Source organism: Peromyscus eremicus, chromosome 8a, assembly GCF_949786415.1.
Source record: "Peromyscus eremicus chromosome 8a, PerEre_H2_v1, whole genome shotgun sequence".
NCBI lineage: Eukaryota > Metazoa > Chordata > Mammalia > Rodentia > Cricetidae > Peromyscus > Peromyscus eremicus.
Window position 1 is genome coordinate 32,529,950 of NC_081423.1, and position 17,136 is coordinate 32,547,085.

Below are 17,136 nucleotides of genomic sequence, written 5' to 3' on the forward strand. Positions count from 1 at the left end.
ACCCCCAACTTTATAACCATCCATCCATACCCTGAGAAAAATTAAACCTTTGTTAAAGAGGGCATCATTTTCTTAGAATTGCTTCCTGCTGTTTATGGGGTGATGGTATCTCTGTGGCATCCTGTAAGAAAGCTTAGATAGTTAGGTCTCAATAGGGCTAGTTGTAGAGTCTGCAGCCAGTCTCAGAGTAATGAATAAGATTGTCTGAGATTCTGGCTAGAGGTATAGTATGATAGACCATCTCATCTTAGAACTGTTCTGAACAGTTTTCAGTCCAAAGCTGATCATTGAGTAATGTTCTTAGAAACAATGGCATCTTTCTGGACAGAGTAGAGTTGTGGTGTAGCACCATCTTTCTTTTGGAGACTTTAGAAATTGTTATTGGAAAGACTTATTTTTCACTGTGGAAAACTTGAACATTATTAATATCAAAATGGAAAGTTTGGATTTACACTGGGTCAAGAAGGGATTCCCAGAAAGCAAGGACAAGCATGGAAAAAAATAGAATCTTGACAACAACAGCCTTTAGATTATTGGTTTTCTTCTGTCTCACACCAGTTGGCTCTTCTGATTTGTGACACAATCTCCTAATTTTTCTTTTAGCAATACGCTTGGGATTAGAGAAGGAGAGAGCCATATTCCAACTCCAAAGCCATCTTGATTTGTAATTGAATTGGGACCACAACTATTCTAGAGTTGAAGAGATAGAGAAGTTAGGCATTGAGATATTACCCTGTAGAGTATATTGGTAACAATAGGTCCTTCCTTTATGTGGTAGATGTCTAGGTGTCCAAGACCTTATGATTTCTTGAAGATGGGTATTTCTATTATCCTATAAAGACAAAAACAGAACCCTGCCCCGACCCATGTTTGTTGAATTTTTCTTACAACGTTGTAGAGCTGTCACATCGGTGGATGAGTTATTACTTCTCCTCATCAAGAGGTTTCTCCTGTTTGAAGTGAATTTTTATTAATTTTGTTGGTATCCATAGCTTTTCCTCTCCTGCAGAAACAAAAGCAAAACCCCTTCCCCAATGTAGGATGTATCCTGGTTTCCATTCCAAGGTCAACACATCTTTAACTGGTTGGTTTAGCTCAGGAGTTTTTTCTGTTGTCCAATGTCTCTCCACAGCTGTTGTTCCTTTCTCATCAGCATTGAGAAAATTCAAAGTTAATAAATTATTATGTAATCTATTTCTAGGAGTCATTGTACCTGTTTCTGTTTATTTATCATATCCTTTAAAGTTTGATTGGATCTTTTTATGACTGCTTGGCCTGTGGAATTGTGTGGTATACCTGTAACATGCCTTATATTGTAATAGGCAAAAAACTGTCTCATTTTATTCGTGATATATTCTGGAGCATTATCAGTCTTAATTTATACAGGTATTCCCATGATGGCCATAACTTCTAATAGGTGTGTAATCAGAGAGTCACCCTTTTCAGAACTCATAGGAATTGCCTATTGAAATCCTGAGTAGGTGTCAATGGTATGTTGTACAGATTTTAATCTTCCAAATTGTTATCTCTCCCAAAAAGTTACTGTAGGTTCTTTGACAATATTCATTATATTTCCATAAAGAGGAAATTTCCTCATTAGTTAAAGGTATTACAATTTCTGCTGGGTCCATTCCTGTCAACTGACAACTGATGAAGCCTTAAGTTTCCTTTTAGAATTAAATCAGAGCTCTTTTCTACATAAGTCTTTAACTTCCTACTCAGTTTATGTGATAGAAATAGTCATTCTAATATAATATCTTCCCTCTGCATCAAAATCCCTGTGGGGAAGTATCTGGAGGGGAGTATGACCAGAATGCAGTTAAGTTCTGGGTTCACATGATTCACATGTGCCTCTTGTATTTTCTTTTCTGCTAGAGCCAATTCCTTCCCAGCTTCAGATGATAATTCTCTTGAACTAATTAAGTCCTTGTCCCCTTTTAGGGTATTGGCCAAAATTCCTAGTCCATCTTTAGATATTCCAATGATGTTCTGTAAGCTGGAAATGCTTCCTAACAATTTTTTGAAATCTTTAAGAATCTGCAGTCAATCTCTCCCAAGTTGTACTTTCTGGGATCTAATTTTCCATAGATCTATCTTATATCCTATGTAATTAATAGAATTTCCTCTTTGTATTTTTTCAGGAGCAATTTGTAATCCCCAGCAAGGCAAAAACTTTCTTTACTTCTTCAAACATGTTTTCTGTCTAACTTTGGATCAGCTAATAAGGTATCATCCATATAATGGTAGATTATAGATTGTGGAAATTTTGCACAAATTATTTCCAATGGTTTTTGCATAAAATATTGGCACAGGGTAGGACTTTTTAACATTCCCTGTGGGAGGACCTTCCATTGGCTTGGAATTATTATAAACAGGTACTGTGAAGGCAAATTTTTCTCTATCCTCTTCTTGTAGAGGTATGGTAAAGAAACAGTCAATAACTTTATATTTAAGTCAATAACTATAATAGTCCATTCTGTAGGTAACAGAGAGGGCAAGGGCATCCCATTCTGCAAGGTGCCCATAGGCTGAATTACTTTATTTATGGCTCTCAGATGTGTCAGCATTCTCCATTTACCAATAATCTTTTTAATAACAAATACAGGAGAATTCCAATGGCTGGTAGATTCTTCTATGTGTTGAGCATTTAACTGCTCCTGAACCAGCTGTTCTAAAGCTTGTAGTTTCTCTTGTATCATAGGCCATTTTCCAACCATACAGGTTTATCCATTAGCCATTTTAAAGATAGGGCTCTTGGTACTTCTGAGAGTTCAACAGCAGTTGTGCTCTGTTTATATACAGCCGGAATGGTTGGTGGCTGTTTTTTCTTTTTTTTTACAATATCTTATAATATTATTCCCCAAAACATGAATTAGTCTATATTCCACTCCTGATATGGGAGGAATTTTAATCTGAGTATTCCGTTGCTGTAACAGATCTTGGCCTCAAAGATTCACTGCTACATTTGCCACATATGGCTTCAGCCTTCCTCTTTGTCCTTCTGGTCCTAGGCATTCAACCCATCTCGAACTTTGTTTTTCCTGAGATAGGGTTCCAATCCTTAGAAATTGGACATCTATCTCTTGAACAGGCTGATTCGGATGCCATGAATTTGGTGTAATTATAGTCACATCCTCATCTGTGTCCACTAATCCTTCATGGACAATGTTATTAATTTGCACTTTAAGCTTTGGTCTTTATTCATTTATGGAAGTGTGCCAAAATATTCATTTTATGGTGTTTTTTTGGAATTTTTTGATTCATCTATCAAAGTTTTTCTATCACCCAGTGCAGTATCATTCTTTACATTAGGTACTGGGATACTTAATAGTCCTGAGGAGAAATTTCCTTTATATAAATTTCCATGTTTGATTTGTGGGTCTGCAAGAAGCCCCCAGAGGCCTTTTCCCACTGGTAAAGGGTTGCCTCATATGTTGATCTACATTCATTGATCCAATGTTGGTTTTTGCTGCATCTTCTACATAATCCAGGAGGTTGAGCTCTCCTTTTTGGGTTATTTCTAAAAGAAGCATTGCTTCTAGGAGCACAATCTGTACAATTTCTTCTCATATGGCCTGGTTACCACACAAACATTTGTTACCTGCATGCCTCCTTCCACCTTTGAGAACTGCCTCTCCTATCCAAGCCTCATTACCATAGTTAAGAGACTCAACACCGTTTGCATGTTGAATCTATTTCTCCAAAGATGCTGACCTGACCTTTAAAGGAGGTGTAAGTATTCTTTTGCATTCTGTATTGGCATTATTAAAAGCCAAAGATTGAGTTAATACTTGTCTTAATTGTGGATCTGATATTGTCTTGTTTACAACCATGGTCAGCCTTTGTAAACAATCAGTAAATGGTTGGTTCTTTTGACCCTTTGAAAACCTTCATATATAGCTCAGTTAGTTTCCCTGGTTCTGGAATTTTATTCCAAGCATTTAAAGCTGCTGTACAGCACAGAGATAATGATTGTTCATCCAAGGTAGTTTGTACTTTTATATCAGTCAAACGGCCCTCACCAAGAATTTGGTCTTGGGAGATCTCTAAACCTCTGATTTTTACATTGTTGTCAAGAGCATTAGCCTCTTCTCTAAACCAGCTTTTCCATTATAACTGCTGGCTGTACTCTGATACAGCTGAAATTAACTGATTTTAGTCATCTGACATGGTTCTATTTCTAGAAGATCACATTTTTAGTATCTGTCTTACATATGTTGAATGTATTCAATAGGAGACTATCACTTCCTTAATATTTTTTAACTTTCTCAAGGCCAGCCTGGTCTACAGGGTGAGATCCAGGACAGGCACCAAAACTACACAGAGAAAAATAAATATATTTCTCTCTCTCTCTCTCTCTCTCTCTCTATATATATATATATATATATATATATATATATATATATATTTCTCAAAAAATATATATTTTTAACTCTCTCATATGCATAGGTTGCCAGAGATATTCTATACCTTCTTCAGGATGTGTATCATCTGCTGGCTTCTCATGGCTGGTGACAGGATAAGCTATGTTATAAGAGCCACCCGGTGATGTTATTACTTGTATGGCTCTGCCTTTCTGCTTATTGGTTCTTTTATTATCCTTACTGAGAGACTCCTCATGAGCTTGAAATTGGTTAGCTGCTGCATTATGTGTGGAAGAGCCCTTGACTGTAATCTGCAGTAACAGAGATTAGCCCTCTCCATCCAATCCCAAGAAGTAGTTACAAAATCCTTCTCTTTAGGAGACAACTCTGTGTAGCTAGAGTTTTCCTGCCTGGCCCAGGGTCAGGACAAATCTCTTTCACCCGCCAGTCCTACAGCCGCTCAGACCCAACCAAGTAAACACAGAGACTTACATTGCTTACAAACTGTATGGCTGTGGCAGGCTTCTTGCTAACTGTTCTTATATCTTAAATTAATCCATTTCTATAAATCTATACCTTGCCACATGGCTTGTGGCTTACCGGCATCTTCACATGCTGTTTGTCATGGCAGAGGCTGGCAGTGTCTCTGACTCAGCCTTCTACTTCCCAGCTTTATTCTCCTCCTTGTCCCACTTATGCTTCCTGCCTAGCCACTGGCCAATCAGTGTTTTATTTATTGACCAATCAGAGCAACACATTCACCATACAGAACATCCCACAACTCTGAGACACTTTCTTTGCTTTTGATGATCTTGCACACAGTTTTGTTTTCATTTTATTGAAAATAGATTTTCCCCCCAAACATAATATGTCCTGATCACTGTTTCCTCCCCTTACACTCCCCCCAGTTTCTTCCCACCTCCAGATCCCATCCAGATCCACCCCCTTTCTGTTGCTCATTAGCAAACAGACAGGTGTTTATGGGGCAATAATAAAATATAATAGGATAAATCATAAGCTAACACATTGGAATAGAACAAAACAAACAGAAGGAAAAGAGTCCAAGAGAAGGGACAAAAAACAGAGACCCACTCATACACACACTCAGGAATCCCATAAAAACAATAAACTGGAAGCCATAATATACATGCAAAGGACCTGTGCATTAACAAGAGAGAAAAAATATATATATTATAAAAACAAGGTAAAGTTAAAAATACTAAGTTCCCTGATACTACCTTATAAGACAAAGAACCTCCAAAGATACCACTGAGTTTATTTTCTGTTGGCCATCTACTTCTGGGCATGCAGCCTTCCCTTAAGAGTTGTTTTTTATTCCCCCCAGTGAGACTCCCTTGGAGGAAACTAAAATTTCTTTTGCAAGTGACTATCAATTGGAGATAGCCTCTGGGTTTCTCCTTTTAGCTCTAGGCCCCCAACTGCTGCAGACCCATGGTGGCCCTGTGCATGCTGCCTCAGTCTCTGAGAGTTCATATGTGTGTGACCATGTTGATATAGAGGGCCTTGTTTCTTTGATGTCCTCCATTGCCTCTGCCTCTTACACTCTTTCTGCCTTCTCTTCTTCAGAGTTCCCTGGAGGCTTTACTGGAGACATCCTGTTTAGGGCTGGGTTGCACACAAATATGTGTAAATGTACCAGCTCTAGAAAGAATGAATGTGGTTTTACGTATCTTGCTTATGTTGTCAGTCTGTCTGTGGGTACATAGGATTCTGTTCCTGCCTAATGAACTTTTTTAAAAAAAATAAATGTATTTATAAGGATGCTGGAGCAGGTTCTAGAGTTGGCCTTGGAGGTCCACCTTTGTCAACCCATCATTTCTGTTGAACAACAGTGATATACTTCATCCCAGTACTGTTACCACAATGCCTTTTCATCACGGGAACTTTGTTTCTTACTGAGTCTTAGCCTAAATGGCACAAGTTTTGTCTTAAAAACATGGTGTGAAACAAACTAAGAACCAACTAGGAACCAAACTAAGGTTTTATCTAGTGTTTCAGGAAAGTGTTTGTGTGACAGCAATCCCCCTTTGGCATCACAGTGTTAGTTTTGTCTGTCTTATAACTTATCTCTTATAGTATACCCAGCAGCTGGCTATGCTCAGTAGGCAAATGCCATAATAGCCAACTAACAACCATGATTCAGTTAACCTCAATAACTATGGAGGCTAAACTAACGAGGGTAATATGGGGTATAGCAAGGTTTTAGTGACTGAGATTAGGAGTAGAAGGGAAGTCAGGTGGGCAGGATACAAACCAGCATTAGACTCCTGTAGCTAGAGTTTTTCCCTCCAGGTCCTGCCAAGCCCCAGCAGTCCTCTAGCCAATTATAAAATAAACATACAGACGCTTGTATTATTAAACTGTATGGCTATGGCAGGCTTCTTGTTAACTGTTCTTATACCTTAAATTAATCCATTTCTATTTCTATTAATCTATAAGTTACCACGTGGCTCATGGCTTATCGATATCTTAACAACTGCTTCTCATCGAGGCGGCTGGCAGCGTCTCTTTGCCTCAGACTTCCACTTCCAAGAATTCTTTTCTCTCCTTGTCCCACTTATAATTCCTGCTTGGCTACTGGCCAATCAGCACATTATTTATCAATCAATCATCCACAGCAGACTCCTTAGAAAAATATCAAGGCAGAAAAGTTTCTAGGATACTGTATCTGGAAGTTTTTCTGTGTCCTACCCGGTCCTGTGGCCACTTTGTCCCAAGTAAAAAAACACACAGATGTTTATGGCCTGTATGGCTCAGGCTCATTATCAACTAGCTCTTATAACTTAATTTAACCCATTTCTATTAATCTATGTTTAGTCACTTGGCTTTATGGCATTACCTATTGTGCTTCTCCTGGATGCAACTCACAGCTTCCAGCTCACTCCACCCTTCTTCATCTCTATCCTCAGTTTGGATGCACTATCTAACCTTATTCTGCCTTGCCATTGGCCAAACAGCTTTATTTATCAACCAATGAAAGCAACATATGTTTACAACATACAGAAAGACATTCCACAGCAGGATACTGCTAATATCCTTACACTTTAGAGATTGTCAAAGCTATGGAGTCATAGTTGTAGATTATAAGGAGGAGTAGATAAGAAAGATAGAAAATGGGAAAGGTTGGGATGAGGGGGAATATATATGAATTATACATGAGAATAGTAATGAGTACTTGTTGACTTTATGAAGAAACACACAGAACAATCCTAAAACATACATGAGAAATTCACAAACAAGAGCAAAATCATTATGATACATATTGTTATATAAGTGTGTGTATATGAGATTAAAGTAGGCAACAAAAGACAAAAAAATACAAAAGTGGTGAAATTAAATATAACATGCCAACAAGAAAAGGGCAGAGTATAAAAAGTACATCATATTAAAAATCAGTCACTATTTCTTCCTGTTAAATTTAATTTTTAAATTACAGTTAAAACTTAAACTTGGGGTTGGAGAAATGGCTCAGCAATTAAGAGTACTAGCTGCTATTCCAGAAGACCCGGGTTCCCAGCATCCACATGTCAGCTCACAGCTGTCTGTAATTCCTGTTCCAGGGGATCTGACACCCTCACACAGGCATACATGCAGGCAGAACACCAATGCACATAAAATACAAATAAATCAGTTGTTTTTTTAAACAGTTAAGTGGGCGGTGGTGGCATACGCCTTTAATGCCAGCACTTGGGAGGCAGAGGCAGGCAGATCTCTGTGAGTTCAGGGCCAGCCTGGGCTACAGAGTGAATTCTAGGACAGGCTCCAAAGCTACACAGAGAAACCCTGTCTCGAAAAACCAAAAGAAAGTTAAGCTCACAGGACTCATACCCAAAAACATTTATGTTATTTTATACATAAATTATACAAAATGAAGTTGAGTTTTGAAAAACATCATGACCTCAATATTTGAGAAGCTGCTATGTATGTGGAAGATGAGTTTCCTTGTGATAATGAAGGTGAATATTGACTTTCAAAGGACAGTTCATAATGGAAGACCTGAAAAATTATATAAGGGGGTGGTTCCCTTCCCTGAGATATTAGAGCAGGCTACATGGCAACGTTTGGATACAGATTCAGAGAAGTTCTGTGAGTTGGACAAGGACTTCACCATTTGCTTCCAAGTCTGACATGTTGCCCTAGATTCTCCAGTCTTTCTCTTCTGTCCTCTTCTTAAGAACTCAGGGTAGGGAGCAAAGGACAAATGTGTTTACATCCAAACCTTATGTGACCCACATGGTAGGAGAGGTCCTTTGATCTCAATACCAACACACACACACACACACACACACACACACACACACACACACGGAGAGAGAGAGAGAGAGAGAGAGAGAGAGAGAGAGAGAGAGAGAGAGAGAGAGAAAAGAAAGAAACAAAGAAATGTAGCAAGTAATTTAAAAATCTCAGGATAAAAATCAGCATGCCTACAGGATGGAGGTTTGTGTATTCAAAAAGAGAGTTGGTTCAGCGAAGGCACAAGACGCTTTCTAAGGGAGAGGAGGCAGCTATTCAGGTCCCATTTACTTCAGTAAGGCAATTTGGGGATAGCATGTCCTCATCTTTGGGGTTTGTGTATTGAGGATACTGAATAATTATAATAAGTTATTATTTGAGCAGTATATGGGGAATAGGGAAAACTGAGGCCCATAATTCCGGTCTTGGGGAGCCCACTGACTGCTTTTAATTGCCTTGTAAGGGTCTACAGGTCTCTAGGGACTTAACTCATAAACAACTCTCCCTTTTGTGAATTTTAAAGGAGGCAATGCCCCCAGGACAGAATCAAAGGGCTCAGTTTTAGGGACAATAACTGATGTGGTGTTATAACAGCTTTCGGATATGACTTAGGCTGCATGAGGAAGTATAGTGGAGATGATGGGGCCTCACACCAAGTCATGAATCTCAGCAGCCTCCACAGCTGAAGGGAGAAACAACTTCTTACCACAAGCTCTCCAGGAAAGTCACCCTCACTCAAGCTATTCACCTTACAGATGAAATCAGGTCTGAAGTAGTGAGTAGCTTTCCCTGGCTCCTAGATAACAGTGCCATGTGGATCTCACCTCAACTTTGATGCCAATAGACTCAAGAGAGGTAAGCACAGTAGTTTTCTTCTGTGGAGTTGTGGGTGAGTAATGATCAGTGGCACTTCAGCACCCACAGAGAAAACCAGAAAATAATAGGCTTTGCATTAGGCAGTTATGCAAGGTTCTGTTTTGTCCCTGGATTGAGGGTGGAAACGTGGAACTCAGGCAAGAAGATAGTCTAGCACTAACTGGGTCTTTCTCTGCCCTCCCACTCAAGTATACACAGCAGGTTGCACACTATTTTTTTACTAACTTTCCAGTTACATAAAGTTAGGAAACTCACTGAACGTCTATGGAACATTTGGTTTTCTCATTAAGTGTAAAGATTGGCTTAATAGTGTTTGGCAAAATTTAGCTTCTGTGATGCCAAGGCAATAACATGCAAAATAAGGTACATACATCATCACTAGGAGACAAAGACTAAGGGTAAAGTCAGAGCTGTTGATACATCAAGGAAGACTTCTTGGAGTAGACAAGGATGGCAACATGAGAGAAGGCAATGCTCTGCATGAGAAGTCAGTGTGAAAGCAGAGTGTGGACTTGTTCATTTATCGTTTGGGTGTCAAATGAGCTAACTACATTCCAGAAAATATTGGTTGTTTCTGCCAAGAAGGTGATGGAATCCTGAAAATCATGGGAGAAAGATGTGGGATAGAATGAGATAGTGGGAGATTTTAGCATGCAAAGGATGGACTGAGTAGGTAACAATTAAATCTGTGGAGGAGGAGGCTGTAGTGGAGAATAGGAAGAAGGATTCATTGTTGCCTAAAGAAGTTCCATGGTGAGGAGGGTCTTCTAGAAGCTAATAAAAAATTATACATTCAGATAAAAAGAGATAGAGAAATTATATATATATATATATATATATATATATATATATATATATATATATACCACAATAATAATCAGAGAAGAAGCTGTAGATTTGAGAATGTGGAAATGGATGGGCAAAAATAATGCAATTATATTTCAGTTTAAAATGTATTTTTAAAAAACCCCATCATGAGGAAACACTTCTGAAAGGATATAAAAGGTGAGAACACATTCTACCACACACTGGCCTATTTAAGGATGACTCTCCCAATGAAGAAAGTTGGGGATAAGGTAGAACCTCCTATGCTCAGTCAGATGATTGGCATTTCTGGCTCAGACATGGCTCCATTTAGTTAAAATCAGTGATGTATTAGAGTGGCATGAAGAAATGGAAAAAATGTAAATGTGTCTTTTGCTCTCAAGAATTTTATTATTGCAGAGATAAATACTCCTACACACATACACATACAGACATGAACATAGTCAGTCAATAGTTTTTCTGTTACAAAAATCAACTGTGTCAAATATATAAATATAAAACTAATTTAGTCAAGGGGATTAGGAGCATGTAAAGTTTTAACAAGAGTGTTCAAAAGGAGAAAATCTGGAGTGTCACATCTGGGTATAATGCTACCTTAATTTGCTGAGAGAATGCTCGAACATTTTACAATGTAATAGAAGTTAAATCTCAGGCTCTGGATGAACAGGAAGCTTTCAAGTGACTAGAAGCCAGGTTCCTTTCCAGGCAGTCTATATTTAGTCTGTTCTCCTTTCTTCCAAGTTTTCTTATATTATGATTTACCCTTGAAAATCTCAGTTTTGGCTTTGGAGAACAGAGGGGAGTTACCATCTTTCTCATAGCACAAGACTTGAACTGGATAGAAGTCATCAAGTGTAATCACTTGCTCTTGGCTTTAGAATCTAAAAACATAATTTAAAATACCTGCTTCTCATGAAGGACATTTTCACATCTTTGTTCTAAGAATAATACAGACATGGCTCTGTTCCTCAGAAGCCCTGGCATGATGAAACTAAAGGTCATAATTTAATGTCAAGGATGGTAAGTGATATGTGAGAAGATGAAGTGCCCATAGGGCCATACACCAAGGAGTTTTCAGTTCCCACAAAAGTAGAAAAGAATCCTCACAAGAAGTGAGAATGTTACCTTCACAGAACTGACATTTGGGACTGGATAATTCATGTGTATGTGGTGTTGATGGGGGGCTATGTGCACTGCAAAAGACACAGCAGCACTCCTGGCCTCAACAAAACACAGAAATGTCTGCATACATTGGAGAATCTTCCTGAATAGATGACTTCATCTCTGACTGAGAAATGCTATTGTAGATGAAGTGGTATGTGTAGAGGCTGGTGACTGATTTTCTGGCTAGGTGACCAGCATAGCTGAGATGTGCTTCCCTGAGATAAGGCACACAGATGAAGAAGCATTTTTGTAAGGGGGAAGGATGAGTTTCATGTTGAATGTGCAGAAGTCCAGGGGACTAACAAGTGAAAATGACAGGCAACGTGATATCCACTAACACAAAGATGTTGTTATTGTTAAAGTTAAATCAAGGCCCCTTTTAAGGAGATAACTGGAACTTGATTAGGAGCTCATTGCTCAACAGTTCTCAACAAGAAGAGGCCATGGTGTTACCTGGGTCCACAGAGTGCAGTGCCAGAGCTTGTTAGAAAGAAGGAAAGTTGAGAGAAAATGCAGACAAAACCCACAGGGTATGAGGAAGCATACAAAGCTTAGATGCTGTGTTCTTAAAAAAATAATTTCAGCATGCTTTATGATACAACTAATTTTTCTGGTCTTGTGTTCGAGAGGGTAGATGCTGCTGTGTTAGACACCAACAAAAGAGCATGAAGCAATGTGGACTCTATACTGATTGTTTTCATGAGATGTTTCTTATAAGAAAGTGCTTTGGGCTCTTTGGTGGTGGTGCATGCCTTTAATCCCAGTGCTCGGGAGGCAGAGGCAGGTGGATCTTTGTGAGTTTGAGGCCAGCCTGGTATACAGAGCAGGATCCAGGAAAGGCACAAAGCTACACAAAGAGACCCTGTCTCATAAAACCAAAAAAAAAAAAAAAAAAAAAAAAAAAGAAAGAAAGAAAAAGAAAAAAAGAAAGTGCTTTGCTATCTGTGAGGATTTCTATACCTAAAAGGGGAAGTCCTTTTATGGTCAATCAGGCACCAAACTATTAAAACATCAGAAATACATAAAAAGATTGAATTAGATAAACAGTGGGAGTCTGAAATGCAGACAATAGATAGGGATGGAGACATATTTGGGTGTTATCAACACAGTGAGTGTGACTCACACCCTGAAATGGATGAATTTTCCAGGAATACTTTATAGCATAATGTTAGAAGAGAGTTAGCAATGTGGAGGTAGAGGACACCATGACAGAGGATGCAGGGAAGGAAGGAGATATCCAGGAAGGTAGGGGAAAAGACTGAACGGAAAGTACTAGTTACTCAACATGTCAAATGCTACAAGAATGAGATCTGGAAGAGGGTGAGAACAGAAATTGTAGGGAGAAATTATATTTTAAAAATTGTACAGTCTTCATAATAGATAATTTCTGTGGACAACTAACCAGATGAGGAGAGGTAAGACATACACAGGCAGGGATAAGAATTGAAAATAGTTTTGCTTCAGAAACTTGAATTATTATTATTATTTTTTTGCAGAACTTGTTAGCCTGAGTTTAGTGATGGAGCCCATAAAAGAATCCCATTCTTCCAGAATTGGATGGATCATATTTTGATAAGCTTGAAGATATTAATAAGAACATTATGAAACAATAGGAAAAAATACTAGATTTATCAGCAGAAGTAGGGAACTCATGGCCACATAGGAACAAAAGGCTCCGGGTGATGATGAGTGGAGAGAGGTTGATGTCACTTAAGCACTTGTTTTAGATTCTCTGCCAGAGATCAAGGAACAGAGACACAAGCGGCTGAAGAAATGACTTCCAGGTTTCCCTCCAATGTGAAAGTAGACGCTGATTAGATTTTTGTCTAGTCTGTGCTTGTACTTTCTAAGATTCAGCAGCCAGTGGACACTGCTGGCCTGTGTTGAGTCTTTGCTGGATACATTCCCAGGCCATCTAATTTTCTAATAGATGAACTTCAGGTTTTCAATTTGAGTCCTATACTTTAAGATCTGAAGCTAAGTTCAATTTTTACTGTTTAATATTATCTTAAATCAAATCATTGCTATATTAGGTTTCTAAGTTTTGATTCATCTATAAACATTTTAATATCAAGATAAGCTATAATTATGAACAGCATTGTTGATCAAATATGGATAGGAATGGTCAAAACAGTAAAACCTTAATCCACCATGTTGAGACAATATGTGTTTATTCCTTTCATGTTACACTGGAAACAAATATTTCTATGGGTTCTATGTTATCTAATGGAGGATAATGCATACATTACTTCACTTAACAATATTTGCAGAGTTCTGTTTATACTTTACGCACTGGTTTGGAAATGGCACAACAACAGTTAACATATCACACCCTGTTGCATGGTCAAGATTAGTGATGTAGATAGACAAAGACTACAGGACCCAGAAAGACAAGAGCTTCATGGTCTTTTTCATGTGGAAGGTAAAGATGCCAAACTAAATGAAAACGGTGGTCATTGGAGTTTGGGAAGCTGGGTGTGTCATGGGAATAAGGGCATACGGGGTTCTGTGAGTGCACCCTGTGTATGTGCGAATTATCGCACAGGCCCCAGGTATATGTACAACTTGCACAAGTCAACAAAAAGGAAGTAATTTAAATATATATAATAAAAATATTACAAAACTTCATGTAGCATATTCTTAATAGCTTGTAGAATATATGATATCATTCAATCTTTTTAAATCTTGTTTCATCTGTTCTGTGATAGCTAAACTGAGACTCACGGAAGTGAGTGAAGTGAACATGTCTGAACAGGTGCTTCAGTTAGACAGTGGTAGAGTTGATCTGCAGGGATCTGATAAGGACTCAAAATAAACCATACCATTCTAAGACGATGAACTTGCAAAGGCCAACTTTGACATTATAAACTTGTAAGTATGCATATTAAAAAACCTATAACAATGACATCTTTGATGCCATCACAAAGATCTATTACTGTGTTTGTTAAGAAAGAACTTCAATGTATTGATTTATCTATATGTAAATTAATACTTTATTGAATCATTCAACTTCTCCATCTTTTCTTCAACAGCATCAAAGATGTTGTCCAAATGGCTTCCTGGCATCATTGGTCCAGCACCAACTCATTAACCTTCTAGTTCAGCAGACTTAACAAGAGAACAAATTGACAGCTGGTCATGAGCAGGGCTTCTGGGTTTGTGGTGCTGGTCACAGCCACTGAGGAAATGGGGCAGTGGGGACAGAATTGCGGTCTCATCCTGGATAGTCCTAGATCTTCACCTACATGAAACACTCTGCCAACTGGACCAAAGAAGAGCCAAAGAGACTGATAGAGAATAATAATGCTACATTTGACTCTTTATATTTTTCAAAGAAACTCTGCTATTACCTGTTACTGGGTTAGATCTTAACATCAGGGTGGGAAGGTGGGAAAGATGCTGTCTCTGCTATCAGACAGTGAGGTATCCATTGAGATTAAGGGAGCTAGATAAAGTTCAGGACACATAGGGTGCCAGGGTTATAGGTCAAACAAAAGATAATACTCCTGATCCCATGATTTCCAGTCTGAAGAGGACATGAGTAAGAATTTAAGACTGGATAAAACTGAACTAGAAAAATAGAAAAGAAAGAGCTTGATTTTGGAGTATTTCAGGATTGTCTGGAACAATGTTCTAATCTGTGTGCTTCATAGCAGACACTGAATTGTCTCCTGTTATTTTGGCACATAAAAGCTATGGGTTTCAACACCAGTTTTAGACAAGGCTTCATCTTAGTGGGCTTCTCTGATTTTCCTCAATTGGAACTCATTTTTTCTGTTCTCATTTCCATATTCTACTCCCTAACTCTCTTTGGCAACTCTGCCATCATTATTCTTTCACAACTGGATGCTCGACTTCAAACACCAATGTACTTCTTCCTCTGCCATCTCTCCTTCCTGGACCTCTGTTACACCACTAGCATTGTGCCCCAGCTTCTGATAAACCTCCAGGGATATGACAGGACCATCAGCTATGGAGGGTGTGTGGCCCAGCTCTTCCTTTTCCTTGCTCTGGCCTCCACGGAGAGTGTGCTCCTGGTGGTGATGGCCTTTGACCGCTATGCTGCTGTGTGTCGTCCCCTGCATTACACGACCATCATGCACCCCCTTCTCTGCCTCTCACTAGCTATTGCTTCATGGGTAGGAGGATTCATGAACTCTCTGATTCAGACAAGCCTGATGATGGCTATGCCTCTTTGTGGATACCAGCTGAACCACTTCTTCTGTGAGATGCCTATTCTCTTGAAGTTGGCCTGTGAGGACACAGAAGGAACAGAGGCCAAAATGTTTGTGGCCCGAGTTGTAATCTTGATATTTCCTGTAGCATTAATTCTGGGCTCCTATGCAAACATTGCTCAGGCGGTGCTGAAGACCAAGTCAATGGCAGGGTGCAAAAAGGCCCTGGGGACTTGTGGGTCCCACCTTGTGGTGGTTTCTATGTTTTATGGTGCAGCCATCTACACATACTTACAACCCAAGGGCAGTTATTCCGAGAGCAAGGGGAAGTTTGTTGCCCTTTTTTATACTATCATCACCCCCATGCTCAACCCTCTGATTTATACCCTGAGGAACAAGGATGTGAAGGGGGCTCTGTGGAAGGTGCTACGGTAGGCACAGACTCAGGATAGAAGACCAAAGGACAACCAGTACAATTTGGTTTAACAGCTCTTGAATTACAGACTCATCCTGTCCTTGCAAAGCAATTGGTTAGTAAAAAAATAAGCTTCAACAGACACTATGGGTTTGATGTTTCCTTGTTCTGAAGTTGGAAGTACGGAGGGTATTTTGAAATGCTTTGTAATTGTCTATAATCCATATGATACAGGGAGTAAGAGTTGATTTGTAACATGATGCTTAGGAAGTGGATATTGTCTCCTCTTGTACAAAGTGGAGACAGTTTCTAGGTAAGCCTGGGAGACAGGGAAGCATTGTTCTGATGGCAGTGCCTTCAGATTTCTAGCATGGTGCCATGCAGAATGCCCTATGTCAAAGATTTGCATCAATGCCTATGCTTCTAATTCCCTTCTCCTGCCTATGTCCCTTCACATCACATGACCTCTTTTTAAGTTCTACTGAGGTAGATATCTTTCTGTGATATTTGGAGAACATAAGGAAATAATGATTAGTGGTATATCATGAAGCATGTAGAGGCCAGATGTGAGTCTTGCTTTTCTACTTGGGGTCACATGCAAAGAAGTATTAGGGAGGCATTCTGTAAAAAGGGGGCAGGCATTGCTTTTTCCTCAGCTGTACGGTGCAACTCAGAAATGATGCTTGACATGGGAAAGATGATAATGTTCATGAATGAGAAGAAACTAGAGAAACTGGAGAGAAAACCAAACATGAGCTTAATTAGTAGACATCACTGCTTTGTCTGACTGATTCTTTCCAATGTTCTAGATTCTTCTTAATTACCTATTCTTAGGTAAAAGGTCAAATAGTGTGCTTTATAGCGTCAACTAATCTATAACAGTTCTCATTTCCAGAACTCTTAATATAACTCAAGCCCTGTGCTTATAGAACATTCTGAGTTATTACATTTAATTATCTCAGTGTGGAATACAGGCAAATTCCTCTCTCATATTCGTTATACTTATCAAGAGACCAAAAGCCAGATAATTATTTTGTGTTGTTATTTTTAGGTTGCCCAGATT

At 38.9% G+C, this 17,136-nt stretch overlaps 1 protein-coding gene across 1 annotated transcript in view; it reads left to right on the top strand.

Moving 5' to 3' along the window:
* The window catches only part of LOC131916850 (olfactory receptor 2Y1B-like), a 69,962-nt gene extending 53,115 nt beyond the window's left edge, over nucleotides 1–16,847 (top strand). The window contains exons 3-4 of the mRNA XM_059270414.1: nucleotides 14,192–14,354; nucleotides 14,516–16,847. Of these exons, the coding sequence (XP_059126397.1) occupies nucleotides 15,179–16,093 (915 nt within the window). The 5' untranslated portion in view covers nucleotides 14,192–14,354; nucleotides 14,516–15,178 and the 3' untranslated portion in view covers nucleotides 16,094–16,847. The remainder of the gene's footprint in view (nucleotides 1–14,191; nucleotides 14,355–14,515) is intronic.
* Nucleotides 16,848–17,136: the final 289 nt, after the last annotated feature.